Source organism: Scylla paramamosain, chromosome 42 (assembly GCF_035594125.1).
Source record: "Scylla paramamosain isolate STU-SP2022 chromosome 42, ASM3559412v1, whole genome shotgun sequence".
Lineage (NCBI taxonomy): Eukaryota > Metazoa > Arthropoda > Malacostraca > Decapoda > Portunidae > Scylla > Scylla paramamosain.
In genome coordinates this window covers 8084723-8107500 of record NC_087192.1, presented here as the reverse complement: position 1 = coordinate 8107500, position 22778 = coordinate 8084723, and the positions used below count along the sequence as shown (strand labels likewise).

The window sequence follows — 22778 nt, the reverse complement described above, 5'->3', positions numbered from 1 at the left end:
GTGGGTGAGGGACTGACTGGGGTGGTAACTGGCTTGGTGTTGCGACTTGTGGTGTAGAAATAAAGCGAAGATGACTTGAAGGAGAGCCGTAGATGGTGATGCGAGTGGTGGTGTGTGGTGTTGAACCCTTTATACTGTACGTCTCTGTGGCGTGTGGTGTTGGTAAACGCGTTTCTTGTGTTAATCTATACTTGCACTTTAACTCAAGTCTTACTTATACAACGTAATTCACTTGTCTTTATGTGTCTTGGTCTGAATCTGTTTAACATTCCCTTTGTCTCTTCTTAACATATCCCTCCCTTCCCTTTCACTTCCTTTCCCCTCTTCTCTTCCTTTCCTCCCTCCCTCCCTTCCCTCCTTCCTTCCAATTTAGTCAATTCTCTCATTTCAACCACTCATTATCGATTTTTTCTTCCTTTCCTTTGTTCTCCTCTCTGTCTTTTCTCTCTTCTCTTCCTTTCTTCCCTCCTTCCTTCCTTTCCTATTAGTCAGTTCTCTCTCATTTCAGCCTTTTACTATCGACTACTTTCCTTCCCTTCCTTTGCTTCATCTCTTGCTTTCTATTTTCTTTTATCCACCTCTCATCTGTCGTTCGTTTCTTTAATCTTTTTTTTCTAGTTTCTCTGCCTCGTCTCTTTCTCCTCACTGTCTTGCCTCATTCTCCCTCTGTTCTTCTCTCTTATTGTTCATCTTCCTCTCTCTTTTCCCTCTTTTATGTCTTTTCTTCTTTTCTCTCTGTTCTTCCTTCCCTTCTCCTTGTCTTTCCTCCTTTTATCTACTTTTCCTTCGCCTTGTCTTTCCTTGTTTTTCTCTCTTTTTTCCTCGCCTCCTTGGGTTTCCTTTTCCTTTTTCCTTCTTCTGTCCTTCACTCCTTCACTCCTTTCTCAGCACCACTTCAGAACAGGGAAGTTTGCCTCAGCCCTCTTAGCATTCTGAAGAACCACTTGACTTAAACCAACGACAGACTCCTTTGTGGTTAGATTAACTTTCTGTAAGAGTGGCCAATCTTTTTTTTTTTTTCTAGCTCTTGACTCAGTTCCTTTCTTCTTTTTGGCCAGTTCACCTCTCCTCAATTACTATCTTTCTATTTCTGTCTCTTTTAAAGTCACATTTTTTTTCTTGAGGAGTATTAACAATAGATCTTGCTCTTTCATTATTTTTTATCTCCTTTCGTTTCCCTGTTCTTCGTTACTGTCACTTGCTGCGTAAAAGTGCGGCTCGGTAGGGTGGCTGGAGTTTAGCAATGTTTTATGAAGCAGTGATACAAACAGGTGTAGCACTGCCCCAGATGTGATACAGACAATGGGGGAGAACCCAGGCACTGAGGCGTGTATATCAGATCCCCGTGGCTCCAGTGATTGCTACCTACGGGTATTGGAAAGTGAGAGACAGTGTAGCAGATTATACTCTTAAATAACACGTTTATAAGTGAGATGATATGGAATGTTGCTTCACTTCCATGACAAAATTGCGATGTACTTTATTAAGGAAGATTTTGTGTTGAAGGAAGAAGGAAGACATGCAAAGTACTCAGATTAAGAGGTGCATTAACAGTAACTAAACAGCAAATACGTTCATAAATGAGATAATGTGAAACTCTTGCTACACTTTTCTGACAAAATCGCCAGGTACGTACATCAGTAGGGAAGATTTCGCATTTAAGAGACGTGAAGTGTTTTCATTACGATGCATTTTAACATATCCTTACGTCAGTGAAGTAGGGAGGAATATACCATGCGCTGTGTGGTTTTGGAGGAGTACACTAGAGAATATTATGTGTTGAAGGGAGACATGCAGGTCAACTAGCACATAAATCGAGAGTTTTTGAACGTCTCTTTCTCCGCTGCCTGACACATCGTTCCTTAAACACAAACTAATATGAATAATCTAGTTCTTCTCGACAGCTGCCTTCTAATGCCGTACAGGAGAATATATGAAGAGAACAGATGCCAGATTATACCAGATATACTGACTGAACACTGAACAACCTACTCTTTCCCTCTTTTGTGGATGTTCGTAAAAATTATGTACAGTGACTTTTTAGTGTTGTGAATTCTTGAACACCGCAGAGAAAGAGCTAATATACACTTAAATAAAAAAAGAAAAATATGTGTTGTATATATTTGCGTATGACAGCACATCAATTTCACGCGTTCATGTGTAACTGACTATCCTGCCTTAGAAAAAAAAAGGCACAAAAGAAACTTGAATAATAAAAGCCTCACTGGATGTCTAACACAAACAAGTAGATAATATGACGTGCAATGAAACAACCACTAAACGAGGCAAACACGAGTCGTCTTGAACGTACACGAGTCACTGGAATGTCTTACACAGAATCGTGTGGGGACAATTAAATGCAGAAATCACTTGCATTACACTCACTTTTTTCTCCCCTCTCCATTCTCTCCCTTCTCTGTTCTTTTCTTCCCTTTCTCTTTCTTTCCACCCTCCCTCCTTCCCTCCCTGCCTTCCTATCTTCTAACCTTCCCCCTTCCCTCCCTCCCTCCCTGCCTGCCTCCCTTCCCTCCCTGCCTGCCATTCAGTCTGCCATGCGTGACTTGTTCAGTGCGGGGAGTGTGTGGCTTGGTGCGCGGGTGTCGGGAGGCGGTGGGCGGCCTGACGCAACCTGCTGTAGGAGGAGGAGGAGGAGGAGGAGGAGGAGGAGGAGGAGAAGGTGATGGTGGGGGAGAAGAAGAAAGAGATGGAAGAGCAATATGTGTGTGTGTGTGTGTGTGTGTGTGTGTGTGTGTGTGTGTGTGTGTGTGTGTGTGTGTGTGTGTGTGTGTGTGTGTGTGTGTGTGTGTGTGTGTGTGTGTGTGTGTGTGTGTTTTCCAAGTTGCAGTAGCTATACAGAATCCGAACTCCATATATTCTCGCGGTCTTGTCTCCGTGTTCATCCATCCATCCATCCATTCATCCGGTCCCTTCCTATCGCCTCTTTCAATCAATAATTCCAGACACGGTTAGTAAATCTGTGAACCTTCCTTCCAGATTTCCAGACACTTATCTTCTAATTTTAGATGGTTGTTTTGAAATTCCCTTTGAAATTGATACCTCAGTGGGCTTTTTTCTTTCTTTCTTTTCTTTTTCTTTTCTTTGCTCTTTTGTCGCCCTTGGCCAGTGTCCCTCTTACATAAAAAGAAAGAAAAGAAAAAAAGATATCTACGTATATTTACTGTACATTGCGAAAGTTTTACGTACCTATTTCCTCTACATTAAAACATCTTATTTTCACAACTTTACTTTGTCCTCTGAACTATCCTAACTTTCCTGTTTTCCTGTGTGTGTGTGTGTGTGTGTGTGTGTGTGTGTGTGTGTGTGTGTGTGTGTGTGTGTGTGTGTGTGTGTGTGTGTGTGTGTGTGTGTGTGTGTGTGTGTGTGTGTTTGCTCGTCATGAATGGATGTGTACGCGTGCTTGTGGCGTGGCTAGAAGAGGAGGAAGAGAAATAGGAGGAGGAGGAGTAGGAGGAAGAGAAGGAGGAGGAGGAGGAGGAGGAGGAGGAGGAGGAGGAGGAGGAGGAGGAGGAGAAGGCCACGAAAGCCAGTTACTGTGGGTCAAAAAATTCCTCTCACTGTCCTCTATCTTTAGACCGGCGGGAAAGGGTAGTGTGTGTGTGTGTGTGTGTGTGTGTGTGTGTGTGTGCATAGCGGATGATGCGTGTTGCGGGGGTGGAGAGATGGAGGGGTGAAGGAGTGGAGGGGTGGATGGCAATGTTCACCTTTCCTCCTTCCCTCCTTTCCTCCTTCTCTCCTTTCCCTTTCCTCCTTGTCTCCTCCATGTTAATTTGGTGGTGGCAGAGGGAAGAGGAGAGGGAGAGGAGAGGAGAGAAGAGGAATGGAAGAGAAGGGAAGGGAAGAGGGAGAGGAGAGGAAGGAACGAGTAAAGGGAAGGAGAGGAGAGGAAGGGAGGAGGGAATGAAAGGAGAGAGAGAGAGAGAGAGAGAGAGAGAGAGAGAGAGAGAGAGAGAGAGAGAGAGAGAGAGAGAGAGAGAGAGAGAGAGAGAGAGAGAGAGGAAGGATGAAGGAGAAGACAGAATATTATTACAAAACAAAATACTTCAAAATTCCTCACAAGAAATATGACGTAATAATAATAATAATATTAATAATAATAAAATAAAAAAAAAGAAGAATGATGAAAAGTACGGTGTTATTTAGTTTTTTATTGATTTTTTTCCCATCATTTATTTGTCATTTACTGAAACGGATACAAGCAATAAGGATGTGAAGTAAGAAGTGTTTTGTATTAAGGATCACGAAGAGAACGGACAACAAACCACTCATTTGCCAACACACACACACACACACACACACACACACACACACACTCAATCTACGTAAGCCTCCCCCGCATTACAAGCACTGTTGCCAGGTTGAAGTTAACCCTTCCAAATAAGTTCAAATTATCTAAGAGGCAATAATGTCAGCCAAACCACGTGACCACCACCATCACCACCACCGCCATCACCAGTAGTTACCTGAGCCCCACCACCACCACCACGACCACCACCACCACCACCACCTGCGTCGTTAACTGCGTGACGTCACCGGGACTCAAGGTTCCGTCTCACTTTCCCACTGGTCGAGTCACACACACACACACACACACACACACCTGCTTATGTGCTTGATTAAAGGGACGCTCTCTCTCTCTCTCTCTCTCTCTCTCTCTCTCTCTCTCTCTCTCTTCGTCATCCTCCTCCTCCTCCTCCTCCTCCTCCTCCTCGTCCTCCTCTTCCACCTCCTGCATTCTCTCGCACATCCTTTCATGCAATATTGTGCGAAGGCCTCCTCCTCCTCCTCCTCCTTTCCTGCGCCAAGGCCTTGAGGAAGCATGTGCCCGAGGTCAGCAAGGTCAGAGGTCACACACGAAGTTGACCAAGTAACTGGACGTCTCATCCTCTCCCCGCCAGCCACTCCCATCCCCCCTGTCCTTGTTACCATCCTCTCTCTCTCTCTCTCTCTCTCTCTCTCTCTCTCTCTCTCTCTCTCTCTCTCTCTCTGCACCTCCTGTCATCATCCCTCTCACCGCTGCCATTCTACCATTATTTATATTTTCTTAGCACGCACTTTCATTCAGGATTCTTCTACGTAGTACTTACAAACACTCATTTTCTTTTTTCTCAACCTCCGAGTTATTCATCTCTAGCGTCTTTCCGTTTGCGTAATTTCGTTCGCTATTTTTCTCCCACGCGTTACATTCTACGGCTCGTTCCCTTTTGTTACGCCCATCCCCCTCCCCGCCCCTTTTTATCGCCTACCCATCACCTCCACCATCACCCTTGCCTCTTTAAACACCCGCTCGCCCATCACTCGTCCGTTCCTCCCAGCCGCCCTTCTCTTCCCTCCCGTCCCCGCGCATGTTCACTCTCTGCATCACGAACACTAAGGTATGATTGAGAACAGTCAAGTGTAACTCAGCTCATGTTAAATCAAGTGTCTGTATATATATTTTTTTCCCTCTCCTATTCCTCCTCTTCCTTTTTTCTTCTGCACCGCATCCTGATTCTTGATCCTTTAATTTGTTGATTACCCTTCTCCGCTGTCCTCCTTGTGCGCTCTCTCTCTCTCTCTCTCTCTCTCTCTCTCTCTCTCTCTCTCTCTCTCTCTCTCTCTCTCTCTCTCTCTCTCTCTCTCTCTCTCTCTCTCTCCACGAAGCGAAAGTTCTCTCCCACCCAGACCAGGCCGCCACACTCAAGGTCGTTCAGGTTCTCCCATAGGTGGGTCATCCCTTCCCCGTTGAGGCACTTGCTGCTGCCTGTCCCTCCTTGCTGCCTGGCCTCAGCGATCGCCAGCCAGCCAGCCAGCCAGCTGTAGCCTTAACCTGCCCGACCTCATTTTCCACCCATCTTGCCATCGATTCGTTCTGCGTCTCTTCACCTGTTATAACTGAATGCCTTGTTGTTGTGTTGTCACTCTGTTTGTTTGTTTATCTGTCTGTCTATATGTCTGTCTGTCTGTTTATCTGTTTTTGTGTGTCTCTCTGTTTGTCTGTCTGTCTGTCTATCAGCCTGTTATGTAGTGTGTGTGTGTAGTGTGTGTGTGTGTGTGTGTGTGTGTGTGTGTGTGTGTGTGTGTGTGTGTGTGTGTGTGTGTGTGTGTGTGTGTGCATAGGTGTGTGTGCATGGGTGCGGGCGTGATTCTGGCAGCATGCCCTATTCACACACACACACACACACACACACACACACACACACAGCAAGAAGAAGAAATAGACACACACATACACACAAGAAGAAACACAAACACACTAAATAAATGAATACATAAATACAGTAAAAAAAGTAAGGAAGGAAACTTTTTATACCAAGAAAAATTAAACAATTCAAATAAAACAAATGAGAAAACTCGAGAACGCAGCAAAAGAAAAATCCCTCTCTCTTTCTCTCTCTCTCTCTCTCTCTCTCTCTCTCTCTCTCTCTCTCTCAGTAAAAAGGTCGAGCTGGTCACCTGGAATAATTTGGCGTCAGGTTGGTCACACTGATACCTGCACCTCATTAGCGACCCGGCCACCTCCCCCCACACCCCCTCCCCCCAGCGCACACACCTGTTGCCTTACTGCCTGCCCAATCACACCTCGGCCTCACCGCCTCACCTCACCTTACCTCACCTTACATTACCTAACCTCACGTGTACCTGCCTCACCTTAGTCACCTTAATTGCCACACACACACACACACACACACACACACACACACACAGAGAGAGAGAGAGAGAGAGAGAGAGAGAGAGAGAGAGAGAGAGAGAGAGAGAGAGAGAGAGAGAGAGAGAGAGAGAGAGAGAGAGAGAGAGAGAGAGAGAGAGAGAGAGAGAGAGGGGCATCCATTACGTGTGTTCAGGTGTTGCCACATTAACATGCAAAATCTTGAGGTTTTATTGACTTTTTACGAGGTTTTCAAATTGCTCTGGTGGCCGTAAGGAGGAGGAGGAGGAGGAGGAGGAGGAGGAGGAGGAGGAGGAGGAGGAGGAGGAGGAGAAGGAAAAGGAGGATGAGGAGGAGGAGGAAAGAAGGAAGAAAGAATTGTGTAAAAGAAAAGAAGAAAAATGTTTATGTACAGCATTAGAGAGAGAGAGAGAGAGAGAGAGAGAGAGAGAGAGAGAGAGAGAGAGAGAGAGAGAGAGAGAGAGAGAGAGAGAGAGAGAGAGAGAGAGAGAGAGAGAGAGAGATATCAAACTGTATTATGTAAGAATAAAAAAGAAAAAAAGAGGAAATAACAGACAGACAAACAGACAAACAAGCATACAGATAGTCAGATAGACAAATAAACAGACAGACAGACAGACAGACACGTGAATAGACAGTTAAAGAGATGATGCATAGACACACAAACACAGACAAAATTAATCCAGTGAGACAGAAAAGGAGAGGAAGAAATGAGATGCAAGAAGAAGAGATTGGAGGAAAGGATTAAGAGTAGGTAGAGGAGGAACCAGGTGAGAATGAAAGGAGAAAGATTAGTCCTCCTCTTCCTCCTCCTCCTCCTTTTCCTCTTCCTCCTGGTCCATCTCTTATTAACCTCCAGTAATATGATAACCTGCGATACAGTCTCTTCTTCCCAGCTCGTCCCTGTACCTGCACTTCCCCCCTCCCAGCCCTTCATTAGCCTTTCCTTTAGTCTTTAAGCCCTCACACCTCTCAGACCGGTCCCTGCCGCCCCCTTAACCCTTGCCATAACCTTTTCTAACACCCTGCCTTCCCTTCCTCCCTCTCCCAGTTAGGATTTCCATACTTTCAAGGTTGATTCACTCAGCAACACCTTTCCAATGACTTCTTTTTTTTTATTCTCTCTCTGTGTCTGTGTGTGTCTTTCTCTTTCTCTCTCTGGATCCAAGGCCGGTGTTTCTATTCCTTATTCCTCATGACCTTGTTTTAATTTGCGTCTTGTTTCCTTTTCTTCGTTCTTAACTTTTTATTTATTTATTTATTTTTTTTTTTGTCTGTTTCGCTGTCTCGTTTTAGTTTCTCTCTCTCTCTCTCTCTCTCTCTCTCTCTCTCTCTCTCTCTCTCTCTCTCTCTCTCTCTCTCTCTCTCTCTCTCTCTCTCTCTCTCTCTCTCTCCGTCTCTCCATTTTCTTTTGCTATCTTTTGCCTCTCTCTCTCTCTCTCGTATTTCCTCTCGGTATCATAAATGCTTCTATTCCCTCTCATTTACTATTTCAACCACTCCTATCTCTTTTCATTAGCTGCCTTGACTTCTATGCACATTATTCGTCTTAACTTCTCCTGTTCCCTTTCTTTCTCTCAACCATTGCAGCTTCCTTCAAAATCCCTCTAACCTAACCTAACCCAACTTAACCTATCTTAACTCAGTCTTTACCCTCTTAGCATGTCTTTTCAACTTATCTCCTCTACTTCCCACATCGTTCATAATTCTTCCATTTACTCAAGGTTACTCGCTTCTCCCTTCCTCCTGTGCCTTTACTTCCAACACCCTCATTTTAACCTCCGCTACTTCCTTTCTCCTTTGTAATCCAGCAATTCCTTCAGGCGGTACAAAAGGGCGCCAGTCTCGACAGGTGCAGGGAGGAGGAGGAGGAAGAGGAGGTGGAGGTGGAGGCCGGCCCGGGACGTCCCCACCACCTCCACCGCCACCACGTTCATGTCTGTTTGTCGTGAGGGCGAGGGAACGTGACCGCCAATTTGCAGTATTTTTCTGACGGGAGGTGAAGAGGGTTGGAAGGTGAGGGGTGAAGAGGATATGGAGAAGTTGTAGAAGAGGTGGTGTGGAGAAGGAGTAGGAGGAGGGGTGGTGGGGGAGGAGGAGTAGGAGGATGAATATTTAGGAGAGAGGTAATAACAGAAGGACGAAAAATATGAGGAAAGAAGATGTAATAATAATGATGATAATGATAATAATAATAATGATAATAATAATAAGTAGAAGAAGAAGAAAGAAAAAGAAAAAAAGGCGGAAAGAAAGAATTGAGGCAGCTGGAGGCGGTACCCATAATGCATTACGTATCTTATTAGCGGAAGTGCTGAGCTGTAACAGGAAACTTTAGACTCCATCATCACGTAAACCACACTCAACTGATTCCCAGAGGAGGTGTGAAGACCCATACTGCCTGCCATTAGTCTCCTGTTTGCTGGGAAGGTAGTGAATAAAATCTTCCATCTCCTCGTGTCTTGTCTCCTGTTTGCTGGAAAGGTAGAAAATAAAATCTTCCTTCTCCTCGTGTCTTGTCTCCTGTTTGCTGGGAAGGTAGTGAATAAAATCTTCCATCTCCTCGTGTCTTGTCTCCTGTTTGCTGGGAAGGTAGTGAATAAAATCTTCCATCTCCTCGTGTCTTGTCTCCTGTTTGCTGGGAAGGTAGTGAATAAAATCTTCCTTCTCCTCGTGTCTTGTCTCCTGTTTGCTGGAAAGGTAGAAAAATAAAATCTTCCTTCTCCTCATGTCTTGTCTCCTGTTTACACATTCCACTCAACACATACCAATATCTGAACGTTTCCAGTTAAAGTTTGGAAGAAAAGAAAGAACGAAGGCTTCTCCTCCACAAATTTAAACCACAAAGTATCTTACCTTTCCCTAATCTTGTCTTGTTTTGTTGTTCACTCATTCCACTCAATACAAACCAATTTCTGAACGTTTCCAGTTAAGGCTTTAATATTTGCAAGGAAGAGAGGAGGAAGAAGAAGAAAAACAAAGGCCTCTCTTCTTTCTCTCTTTCTCCCTAATCGCCCTCTTGTACCTGTCTGCTCTTCGCCTATTTCTCAAACAAGTGCATTTCTTATATCGTATATCAACCTTAGGACAAAGAACAAAGGCCTCTCGTACTTTTTATTTCTCCCCCTAATCGTCTCTCGTTCGTGTCGCCGTTCGCTTATTTAATACTTACAAATTTCTGGTGTTATTCCTGCTTTGCATCTGCCGGGATTGTTTTTTTTTTTTTTTTTTTTATGGACAGCCCAGAAACGAAAGTGCGAGATTAGGAAATGAACTAAAAACGAGATCTTGTGGCTGAAGATAGGGAAAGTTAACAAGCACTGCGGCGGTTCATGCGTAAATCTCTTAAATAATACATGACTACCTATTTACAAAGACCTGGCCTGGACTGATAGATGGCAACTCAGGCGTGGAGAACGAAAGAGAAGAGAGAGTGAGAGAGAAAGAGATTGAGAACAAGACAAGAGGAGATGAGATTAGAAAATGTATCGCAGCAAACAAGAGCAGAGCGAAAATTATGATGATGAAGGTGATGATGATGATGGTGATGATGACTGCCTGGAGAAAGTTTCGGAGACAAGTCTTTGTTCAGCACAGAGGCGCTCGCACAGAGGCTGCAGTGATGGTAGCCCCGTGTAGTGAGACTTTGTACTGTACCTCCTTCTTCTTTTGCTTCTCCTTTCGCCGTATCCCCAAGAGTGAGTCGGCGCCATGTACGAATACCCTGTTGTTTTTACCCCTTGCATCTTCAGAACATTAGAACATAAGACAAATAAGGGAAGCTGCAAGAAGCCATCACGACTATACGAGACTGTCACTATATAAAACATACCTACTTATTTTCACTATCATCACCATCCGTAAATCTTTTTAAGGCTCCCCAATGATTTAATGCTAACAACTTGATTACAGAGTACATTCCATTCACCTACCACTCTATTTTAGAACAAGTTTCTTCCTATCTCTTCCTATCTGCATCTTCCTCTTGACTGCCATCCTTTGCAGTTCTACCTCAATTCCATCTCTCCATCTAACTTTCTGTCTTCCCCTCGATTTTCTTTCCTCAACTGGTTTTCTTCAGGCTCTTTTAATCAGTTCTTGATCTTAACAGGGACTGCCACGTGTAAGCCTGGTCGCTTCTTGCAGCCTCCCTTATTTCTTATGTTCTTATGTTCTTATCTTCTTACTACGTTACCAAACTGTCTAACTTCTCTCTTTTCATTACTTCTGTTATGCATGCCACCCCTGCTACCTTATCACTTCTTCATCTAGTAGTTGTTCTCTGAGTGATACAGCCTTTATCCACCTCAGCATTCTCATCTCTGTTCTTTCCAGCTTCCTCTCTTTTGTTATCTTTAGTGGCCATGTATCTGCTGCATCTCCCTCTTCTTAAGCCTGTTGATACCATTCAGAACACTGTAGAAAGCTGTTTGCGTGGCCACGGAGGAAAAACGAGAGTATAGCACCTTCCTTAATTTCATCTTTTCTAGCTACTGAACATTTTTAGAATAGGACAAATATATTCCTTGAGATATTGTACGTTGATATGGGAAAAATTTGTCCAGGCAGTGCAAGGGTTCAGTGTTCGTTAAGTGATGGCTGAGTTTTCCATCACAGAATAACTTGTCTTCGGGCGGTATTTCAACATTTCGCGCACCTTCCCTCCAAAGGAATAAGAAAATTAAAAAGAAATCAAGGAAATAAAGATACTTAACCTTCCTCACTCTTTTTTTTTTTTTTTTTTTCGTCGTAACTGAGGCAGAATTGAGCGTCTTCTGGCGATATTTCAGTACCAGTGAATTGCCACGCTCTACATGTGAAAGTGAATGCTGTATCAATAAACAATGGACAATGCAGTTTACCGTCGTTGTTCAGGTATAACTCTGCGTCTTCTAACCATATTTTATAGTAAATTGCACTCTTCTTCTACTGGCTCTGTGAAAGCGTTCGTCTATCAACACACAATAGTAAATACAACCAAGGTGAAATGCAAGTCTTACCACAGCGGAGGCACAATGTCGCCACCTGTAGCAATATTCATTTCATCACCAGTAATTCACTCTCTTCTGTGAGCCGCCTCGCGAAGGCCACCGTGGTGCAGCGGTAACACTCGCGGCTAGGAGACGATGGATCCTCAAGCGCACGGGTTCGAATCCTAGCCATGGTCTGAGGTGAGGAAAGAGATCCATCCTCTCGGGTTAACGGTGCTAAAAGTAAAAAAGAAAAAAGGAGACACCGACCCAGCGGAACCTGGACGTAAAAACAAAAAAAGCAAGACGGTGTCATCAAAAATATTATCCGTCCTGTGAAACAATGAGCACATCAGTAACCCACAATGTGAGATATGAAGGCAATGAGAGAGAGAGGGAGAGAGAGAATCTGCCACTAGTGAAGAGGACGATGATGACAAAAATACCGAAAGATAGCGGAGGTGACGAAAGGAGATCCCGTATAGCAACCGAAGGCAGGCCAGTTTTTTTCTTTCACTCTTCCTGATTTTTTTTAATACGCGACACACGCCCGTCAGAGAGAGAGAGAGAGAGAGAGAGAGAGGAGAGAGAGAGAGAGAGAGAGAGAGAGAGAGAGAGAGAGAGAGAGAGAGAGATGGGAAGCTGCCTGGGGGTTATCCCAGAGAAGGCGGTGAAGGTGAGCCAGTGAAGCGATGGTATAGTAGTAAGGATTAGAGAGAGAGAGAGAGAGAGAGAGAGGGAGAGAGAGAGAGAGAGAGAGAGAGAGAGAGAGAGAGAGAGAGAGAGAGAGAGAGAGAGAGAGAGAGAGAACCCATACCACACCTGGTTTGAGAGAAAAGAACCAAGATGAAGCTTTTTTTTTCCTCAAAAGTCTTTTCTTTCCTGCTAATATTCTGTAAAGGATGATTAACCCACAAGAGTTTCTGAATACTCGTAAGTGTTGTAGTTTCGTGTGGGACATGGTTCTGCAGTGAATTGGTTTGTTTAGTAGTACAAAACAGACCTTTTCTCCTTCCTCTCCTCTCTTCCTTTCGTCTCCTCTATCTTCTCCTCAAAATTATGTTGTTTGGTAATACAAAGGAAAGACATTTTCTTCTTCCCCTCCTCCTCTCTTCCTTTTTCGTCTCTCTCTTTTTCTCTCCCTTATCTTCTTCTCTTCCCTTGCCATCATTCCTCTCCTTCTATACGTTTCTTGTTGTCTCAGGGGTAATGTTGTCCTCCTCTAGAAAAGATTAACTAATATCCTCACAAATCCTTGTAAAAAAGTCAAATGAAATCTCTTACAATACAAAGTCTTACCGTTAGAAATTATTAACCAGTACTTGAGAAAATAAACTGATAGGGGGAAAAATGTACTTAAAGTTAAGTAAAAAAAAAATCATATTAAACCACATTACTGAATTATACGGTCAGAAATGGTTAACTAATACCTGAAAACAATAAATTGATACAGAAACAAAAAAAAAAAAAAAAAAAAAAAAAAATGTGCATATAATTAAAATCCTGAAAATTATGCAGCTGTACTGTGGATGTGAAAGTAAAGAGTATAACTTTTTCTTTTTTTATCACTTGGAGAGAAAAGGACAAAGAATTAACAGTTAAGAAGGAAGAGGTTAAGTACACGAGGTATTATTAAAAAAAAATCTGAAAATTATACAGTTATACTACGGAATTAGAAAGGTAAACTCCACTTTTTTACTACGTTTTTTTTCTCTTTTTCCTTCTTTCTTTCTTTTTTACTATACTAAGAAAAGGACAAGGATAAACAGGTAAGCAGGAACGGGTTAAGTACGTTGCGTAAAATTAAAATCTTGAAAATTGCACAGTTACGTTACAGAAGCGAAAGCAAACACCAATTATTATTTTCATCACACTAGGAGGAATGGACAAGGATAAACAGATGAGTAAGGACAGGTTAGGTACATTTGGTAACGTTAAAATCCTGAAAATTATACTGTTTTGCTACGGAAGTGAAAGGTAAACACCATTTATTATTATTTTCTACTATACTGAGGGGGTAGGGACAAGGATAAACAGTTGAAGAGGGACAGGTTAGGTACAACTTCATCAAATCAAAACCCTGAAAATTAAACAGGAAACATTTTTTTTTAAACCGTATAGATAAGAAGGTACATACAGGGACATAAGTGAGCAGGAACTGGTTAGATAGACTTGGCAAACATAATTTTTAACCACAGGTAGGAAAGAACAAGAATAAACAGGTTAAGAAGGAACAGGTTAGGTACAATAGGTAATTTTAAAATCCTGATAAAAAAAAAATGTACAGTTTTACCGCACAAGAGAAAGTAAACATCTTTTTTTTTTTCTACCATGCACAAGGATAGACAGTTTAGGAGGGACAAGTTAGGTACGCCAGGTAAGGGGAGGACAGGTACAGGTGGTCCGTTCAGTCCACGTCATAGTCCATTGCGGGTCCTTACGGTTGCTGCTATGTAGTTTCCTTACGGTGGCGGTCTGTCTCTAGAGGACCGTATTCTGAAACGCTTCTACGCCGCACCTCTACTACACCGTAATTGAAATTTCACGGACTTTAAGGGTATTTGTACGGTCCTAATGACAGACTAACAAGATTCCTACATTATTAACAGGAGAAACACTCTTGAGAACTCGGCTCATCATCTCTGTGGCCTTTGAAAATAGTCGTGGTGAGGGAGGAAGAGCGTTTCTGAATACGAGTGTCTGATGCGGAACGGATTAATGAAAGACGCCCGAACCTCGCGTCCCTGAACCCCGACTGTCCCCACGCACGCTGCTTGGCAAACCCGCTGAATGTGTGCGAGGGTGTTCATAATCTCAGGTGTTGGGAGGAGCTGCTTGTGGGAAGAAGACTTTTTTTTTTTTTTAGAGTAGTTCTGGCCAAGGACAACGATAAGGCGTAAGGAAATAAGGGAAGCTGCAAAAAGCCCGTCTGACTTACACGTGGCTGTCTGTTCCTGCATGAAATATACTGAACTCTTTTCATATCTGTCATCCTCAGTCATAAATCTGGTGAAAAATAAATAAATAAAAAGAGCCACTGAAGATGCCATTAACAGAAGAAAATCGTCCAAAAATAATGTGCAGAATCACGAAGAGAAGTGTCTTGAAACCTCAGGATCGGAGTAAGTCTGTCCCTCAGTCTTCCTTCTCCGAGAGACACACAATAACTCGTGACCTAAACCACTACCGCTACCTCCGCCACCGCCATCACCGCCGTCGGAGCGTGATGGAGCATATCCCATTCAAGACGAGGCAGCAGACCCATCCCAGCAGATGCTCTCTTTGGCGAGGCACTTCTCTTGATCTCTGCTGATTTCGTGTGCCCTTTCTCTCGCCAGACGGAAAAGATGCTGTGGTGGGGAAACAAAATGTAACGTTACCAGAGATAAGGTAATTTCCTCTGCCATAGTGACTCTCCATATCAACACAAATGCTCTTTTTTGGCAACGAAAATTCACTATGTTTCGTGCAGGATTCTATTTGCTGCGTGTTACTTGCTCTTCCTTTACTCTTTATACATGTCTTCTTCTTCTTCTTCTTCTTTCTTCTTCTTCTTCTTCGTTACTCTCTTTACGCACGTTTTTTTTTTCTTGTTTCTTTTTTACTTTCATCTGAAGGAAACCTCTCAGCGGCCGTGACCCCGCGAGTATGTGGATCGCCAGAGTGACCTCGACCCGCGCAGCTAAAGGCAGGCGTGATGGGCAAGGGAGCACTGTGACGCGTGACGGAACCAGTGGGTGGGGAGAGAGAGAGAGAGAGAGAGAGAGAGAGAGAGAGAGAGAGAGAGAGAGAGAGAGAGAGAGAGAGAGAGAGAGAGAGAGAGATGCGTAAACCGACTAACGAAAAGAAGAGGAGGAGGAAGAAGAGAAAGAAGAGGAAGATAAGAAAAGAAAATGAATATTAATGAGAAGAACAACAAGGAAGGAAATAAAGAAATAAAGAAGAAAAGGAAGAAGAAACAATGTCAAACAAAGAAAAATAATGGGAAAAATAAGAAAAAATAGAGAAGAAAGGGAAAATAATGAAGAGGAAGAATAGCAAGACGTGGCTTATAAAAAGAAAAGTGGCTATTGATTTTTTTTCTTTTTTTTTCTTCTCCCATCCTTATTTTTATTATTTCAACCTTACAGCGAGGAACGAAAAAACAAAAAAAAAACCCTGAACGCCTTTTCTTTTTTTCTTCTTTTTACTTTCCCCTTTCATTTTTTTGCAAGGTTTTATGACTTTATATATAATTACAGCATTGCGATGATAAGAGTTAAAGAATGAAAAGAAAAAAAGAAAACCGTATCTTTAATCTTCACTATTTTTCTTACAGTGTAAAAGCGAGGAGCGAAAAGAGAAGAAACAAACAGGTTGAATGCATCTTATTTTTTCTGACTTTCTCTCTCGTTCGTTTGCAAGATTTTACGATCACTTCTAATTGCACCTTAGGCAAGAAAGAGCGGGAGAAGTTCAAGAATTATGCCTACTGGGAATTTCAGCGTGTGTAATTACTCTCCGGAGGGATAAGATAGCGAAAAAAAGATGATGGTAATAATGATAATAACAAAAGTAATAATTATAAGAAGAAGGAGAAGAAGAAAAGAAGAAGAAGAATTAAGAGAGAGGAAAATAATGAAAAGGAAAAGAAGGAAGAAAAAAGAGAAAGTAAAGAAGAGAAAAAAAGAAAATAAAGAAGGAAGGAATTTAGAAAGAAAGAAAAGAAAAATAAAGATTGAAATAAAAACAAAAAAAGAAACAAAAGAATAAGAATAGGATAGAACAACAAAAAGCCAAACTACTCACGAAAAATAAATATATGTAAAAAAAAATAAATAAGAAAATGAAACCTCGAATATTGAAGACAACTCCCTGCCACACCCCCCCAAAAAAAATAATAAATAAATAGATAAATAAATAAATAAATACATAAAAATAAATAAATCCAATAAAAAAAAAGGATTCACAGTTAAGACAGATATTTCCCTTGCGCGGCACGAAAAGATAATTATCCTTGAACGTATTAACAGGAAGCGGCTGTTTTACGCACACGCCGCCAACTCTCACGTTCTTTGTGGCGTCAGAGAAAGCTTTCGGGGACGCCTTGCTGGTCTGGTCAGGAGGAGGAGGAGGAGGAGGAGGAGGAGGGTGAAAGAAAAACATGTTACTTTAGCTAATACAATTAATAAGTGTGATAAAGTTCTATATTTATGTAGGAGCAAAGTAAAGTTGATGAATTGATGTGAGGAGGAGGAGGAGGAGGAGGAGGAGGAGGAGTAGGAGAGAAAACAGAAAGCCATGAATACCGAAAATTGAAAGAAGGAAGTCAAGGGAAAGAAGTTAAAAAAAAAAAAAATAAATATCTTCCTTCCTTTCCCTTAATCCTGTCGTTTGTCCTTACCTCCCTTCCTCCATTCCTTCGCCTCTCCATCCCCTCTTCCATCCACCACTTCATCCTCTGTTTTCCTTATCCTTGCTTTCCTCCATCGCTTCTATACATTCCTTCCGTCTCTCCTTCCCCAAAACACATCCGTAGAAAAAAAAGAAAAAAAAAAAAAGGAAAGGAGTGGTGAGTAACTAAAATATATGTTCCTTCCCTGCTTTCCTCCATCTTCCCTGTCCCTCTTTCCTTACCGTGGGAGTAAAGAGGAGGTAGACAGGTAGGTAGGCAGGTAGGAAAGCAACAAGGCAGGCAGGTGTTTGCTTATCACCCTGTATTTTACTCAGGTAGACGTATTTGCGGCTTTTAACGCCTCGACTGTGGGGTAGGAGAGCGTGCAATTAAAGGTAAAATGAGAGGCAGGAGGCAACAGCAGCAGCAGAGAGAGAGAGAGAGAGAGAGAGAGAGAGAGATAGATATGCGAACCTCTCCTCCTTATCATTGTCGTGTGTCTTTGTTGCGTTTACATAAAGATATGAGAGAAGGAGGGAGGGAGGGAGGAAGGGAGAGAGGGAGGGAGGAAGGGAGGGAGGGAAAGAGGGAGGGAGAGACGGAGGGAGGGAAGGAGGGAGTTGTATAAAGGTTGTCGTTGTATATGTATGTTTCTTGTCTGTTTGTTGTGTGTGTGTGTGTGTGTGTGTGTGTGTGTGTGTGTGTGTGTGTGTGTGTGTGTGTGTGTGTGTGTGTGTGTCTATTTGTTAGAATGTCTAAATCTTTTAATTTTTCTGTTTATTTTAATGTCCATTCTACTTATCCAAATGTCATATTCATTCTATGTATGGCTATCTATCTATCTATCTATCTATCTATCTATCCATCTATCTATCTATCTATCTAGCCATGTATCCGCCCATCTCCTCTCCATCTATCCAATTCTCTGTACATTATTTCCTGGCGGCAGGGATGAGCGTGTCTCCATTCCCACCCCCTCGCCAAGGTGAGCCGTGACAAGACCGTCGGCAGGAGGAGAGTGGAGGACACCCGCGTCTTCAATTCCGGTTTGTTTGTTACTCTACCTTCTTTACTCTCGTCTTTGCAGAGTTAAGCTCCTCGGCGCCCTCTGCACAGGCACCACCGGGCGACCTTGCCACCAGGAGCTCCCACCATGACGCCCCCCCTGCTTCCCCTCAATGACCTCCGACCCGCAGAGGAGCCCGCTGTTGATCTCACGCACGGTGACAACGATGAGGGTCCCGCTAGCTTGTTGCTCCCGCAGAAGGAGGAGCCAGCTATAGAAGAGCTGAGCCTGGTGATCCACAAGTGCTGCCCCGAGGAGGAGGTGTTCGATCATGCCACTAAGAGCTGCCAGCCCAGCCGTGACCTCACCTTCAGCGTTCCCATCTTCACTGTGGACTACTACGGCGTCTACATGGAGTCCAACCTCACGCGGGACCAGGTGAGGCAGAGAGAGAGAGAGAGAGAGAGAGAGAGAGAGAGAGAGAGAGAGAGAGAGAGAGAGAGAGAGAGAGAGAGAGAGAGAGAGAGAGACGAAAGGTAAAGAAAAACATGGTAGACAGCAAAATTTTCTGGTGTATAAGCTGACCTACACTGGCCTGCGGCGTTCTGTAGCGGCGTGTGTCCTGCTGCAGGTGGAGCTGTGGACGTCCCCGCTGGACTGCGAGCGGTACCTGCTGGACGCCGTGCCGGAGAGGAAACCAGAGTTTGACTTCCGCGTGTTGGACAGCGGCCACCTGTGGGTTCCGGAGTACGAGCACCAGTACGACTTGAAGCACTACTGCCTTGAGAACTTCGTGGTGAACGCCAGTGTGAAGGGCTCTCCGCACATCCAGGGCGCCATGGTGTGCGTGCTGCAGACCGAGGTGGAAACGTACGACCCCTCCAAGATCCCCGTCAGGAAATGCTGCATGCCCAACGAGGTGAGTCTTGGAGAGGACTCAGACAACTTTTATCTTCAGCATTAGAAAGGCATCGACCGTCTCTCCCTCTCTGTTCGAGACCCGTTGGGTGTCGCCAGTCGTTCAGGTGCACATCATTCCAAGTGCTTTGTTTAGAACTGAGTAACCGCGTACGGTGGAGCTACAGACTCGAACCTCAAAACTATTCACACTTTACTGCTGTAGGATTCTTTGTCATCCCATACTAGGGTTATTTTTAAGGCTGCTATATTCCAATACAGGAATGAATCACACCTATCAAAAAATGTATCTTTAATGCTGAGAATATCATTATTTTCTTTTCTTCATTCGCTATTTTCTCCTATGCATCTCCTTTCCTTTCTTGCTTACAACGTCATTATTTCCTTTCTTCATCCCTTCCCTCGCCTGTGCCATTTCTCTCCTTCGCCGCCACCATACAAGTAAAGGAATCGCCTTGCCGCGACGCTGGGAAGACGAGTGTTCTTTCAAATCCTGTCAATGTTGTGACTGGTCCCTCTGAAGGCAGCTTGCGTCCCTCCACAGGTGTACGACACGGCCTCCAGCTGCGCCCTTCGTTACAACGTCACCACGGAACCATGGCTCGTGCCTTTCAAGTCTGTGGATGGGGCTCACAAGCAGGTGGAAATGGTGGACATCCGAGAACCGCCTTTCATCCACACCCACGAGCTGGTGCCAAACTTCCAGGTGGGTGAGATAGACGAAGAAGCCTCGGATAGGGACCTGGTGTGTGAGAGACGTTGGGGACAAACGAGGGATTTTTTGGTCTGATTTCTCTGTCTGTACTGTTGTCACTCAATTGTATCTTAATTTACTCAGTCCTTCATTCAAGCAAAGGGCTGACCTTACTGACAGCTCTTACACCTCCTAATATCAATTGCTGGCTTGAGATCTATACGAGTAATGTGCAGCTCAACCTCAACCGGGAAGGAATGTTATCACAAACTGGCTGCTACTTCCATTCCTCACGAGTAACCTACTCTGGAAATAAACGACGTTTCTCTGAGGGTCAAGGGAACATTGGAAGCCACGAGGTCTCTGTGGTTGTAGGGGTCATATCATACTCGACACACACACACTGAGCAGTAATACAGAAGACACCGATGCTTGGCTTGCCGTCAGACGTGCGTCGGGGACCAGATGGGCTGGCAGGTGGACGCCTTTCATGTGCAGCAGGAGGAGGGCGGCCTGTACGTGCCTCTGCTGGACCGCATCATCCCCGACAACCAATACTGCATCGAGGACTTCCACACCAACGGCAGCCTCGTGCCCATGGTGAGTGGCTGGCGGTTGTGCAGCAAGCAGGTGAACGGAGGCACGTGGTGTTTTGGCATCATCTGAGTAGCAGGCAGGTGAATTCAGGCAGGTGAATACAGGTAGGTGGAGTGTTTGGGCGTCAGATGTGCTCAGACGAATTCGCCGGAGTAATTATTTTGGCAAATCAGACGTCAATATTTATCCTGAGTGGTTCTTCTGACTTGTATTACACGGGACTTATATATTGTTCGTACTTTTAAAGATGATGTTCTACAGCTTTTGCGTTCCGTCTAGAGCAAAAATACGTCCGTTCCTGTCTTAACCTTTGCTTTCCTTGCCTCCTCCCTCAGGCGTATGTGTGCGTCAGCGTGGAGGAGAAGCAACAGCTGCAAAGACTCCAGACGCCGGGCTGCCAGGCTGACCCGTGCATCGCCAAGTGCTGTAACCTTGGCGAGATCCTGGACGCGGTGAGCAGCAGATGTGTGCCCGCCGGGAATTACCCATTCAATCCCTACATCAAGCTGGACAACGGCTCCCTCCTCCAGGTGAGTGTCTGCCGCCGCTACTGACGACCCAAGCACGCAGGTCATGAAGGAGAGGGGACGTCTTTCTTCCCCTTCTCTTAACAATTAGCTTCATCTCAATCATTAACAGTTTTAAGTTGAATAATGTGAATGTTTTTTTTTTATTTGTTTTTACTTTATTCTAATTATTTATTTATCTGTTTTTATTTTATTTATTTATTTTGTGTGGTGTCATTAAAAGATAGTTTCTTTGTCTTTTCTTCAATTACTTCCTCCACAAACTAAGGAGTGTCTTGCTACTAAAGGTATCTTAGACAAGGCACTTTATTTTGCCTAGTGTCTTAAGTCCCACTCTCTCTCAATCACGGGTCCATGTTCTCAACGTTCTCATGTGAGACAGCATGCGTGTCTCCGAAGACTAGCCCTCCCCGCGGCGAGGCAGCGAGTAGCGGGGGACGGACAACAGCAGATATAATGATGATGACTTGTCCCCCTGTAATGAGACACTGAGGAGGTTCATTCGTCCTGCACGCTTGATGGAACAGACCTTGGACACTTGGATGGTTACACTGCTTGCACTTCTTATGTTCCTCTAACGCTCATCACTCACGCCTGACGGCCAGCAGGTCCTCAAGGGCGCCGGTGCTGAGCTGTTCTACTGAGTTACTGGAACACCGCTGGGCTCCTTAGCGTCGATAAAATAAATAAAAAGATTGCTGATTATTTTATGTTGGGATGGTTGGAATCACAGTACCGTTGGTTTCCTGACCTTGGCGATGCGTGGGTCAGGCGCGGTGGTCTTGGTGGGGTAACGGAAACCCCGCGTGTGGGTGAGAGGGCGCGTATAAAACTGTCAGGCTCATGTTTGCAGCGAGTGGCGGAATCTATCACCTGCTCTCATGTCATGGGGAGTCTCTCTCTCTCTCTCTCTCTCTCTCTCTCTCTCTCTCTCTCTCTCTCTCTCTCTCTCTCTCTCTCTCTCTCTCTCTCTCTTACCGCGGAGAAGCGCCGTCAACCGGAGCCCTTCAGAAGGACCAGTGCAGACATCAAAAAACATATTTGTGGAAGGGCGCGTCACTCAGTCTGTTAAGACGCGTCCGTGCAGTGACGTCAGCTGTCATTATTATACCCTTCATTGTTCACGCAGCCGCAGGGTGTCTGATGCTCTAAGTAAGGGCGGTGCACTACTGAAGGACAGATAACTAATTCATGAAGTCCAACGGTAGTGATATTGATGATAAGAACATAAGAGAATAAGGGAAACCAAGCCACCAGAAGCTATCAGGCCTACGAGTGGCGGTTTCCTTATGCTTACCTGTTTCCTTCTATTATCGCCATTCATAAATTTCTCTAATCTTTTAACTTATAAAGCTCCCTATTAACCTAACACTGACAACTTGATTACTGAGTCTGTTCCGTTCATCTGCCTCTCCATTTGCGAATTTCCACTATCATCGCCATCTATTTATTTTTTTTCTCATCTTTTAAAGCTTTCTAGTGACTCTCCACTGACAAGCTGATTAGTGAGTCTACTTGTATCCCATTCATCTGCCGCTCTATTTGATAACCAATTTTGTCATGTCTCTTTGTTCAAGGAAGGGTAAAGTGATGAGGAAGTGATGATCGTGATGACCGCCACACTGACCGCTGACGTTCCCTTCCTCTGCCCCACACAGATATCAGACCCGGACTACCGCATCGGGTTCCCGGAGTGCGAGGTGCAGCTTACTTATGTCCACGAGCGCGTCGAGCTGCTTCCCCGCGGCATGCTGCGCTACATCACCAACGACACCACGGAGTGCCAGCCGGAGCGGGCCTACGCCATCCCGAAGGGCGAATACTGCATTGACCAGGTGCGTGCGTTCGTGCGTGCCTGCCTGCCTGCTCCTCCTCTCCTTACTGGATGCAAGGGACCTTGACTTGTGTTCCTAATTAAACGTTGTGTTCTATCATCATCGATTTTTAAACTCGGGAAATTAGGGATCTCTCTCTCTCTCTCTCTCTCTCTCTCTCTCTCTCTCTCTCTCTCTCTCTCTCTCTCTC

General features: G+C 44.3%; 1 protein-coding gene across 9 annotated transcripts in view; it reads left to right on the top strand.

Moving 5' to 3' along the window:
* Positions 1 to 22778, top strand: part of LOC135093258 (probable G-protein coupled receptor Mth-like 1) — a 98423-nt gene that overhangs the window by 67062 nt on the left and 8583 nt on the right. For all 9 annotated transcript variants that reach the window (XR_010263272.1, XM_063992330.1, XM_063992334.1 and 6 more), the window contains exons 3-8: positions 18099 to 18455; positions 18649 to 18936; positions 19480 to 19641; positions 20077 to 20229; positions 20562 to 20756; positions 22412 to 22588. Coding sequence is in view for 8 of the 9 variants with exons in the window: in XM_063992330.1 (XP_063848400.1) it covers positions 18165 to 18455; positions 18649 to 18936; positions 19480 to 19641; positions 20077 to 20229; positions 20562 to 20756; positions 22412 to 22588 (1266 nt within the window). In the remaining variant the exon portion in view is untranslated. The remainder of the gene's footprint in view (positions 1 to 18098; positions 18456 to 18648; positions 18937 to 19479; positions 19642 to 20076; positions 20230 to 20561; positions 20757 to 22411; positions 22589 to 22778) is intronic.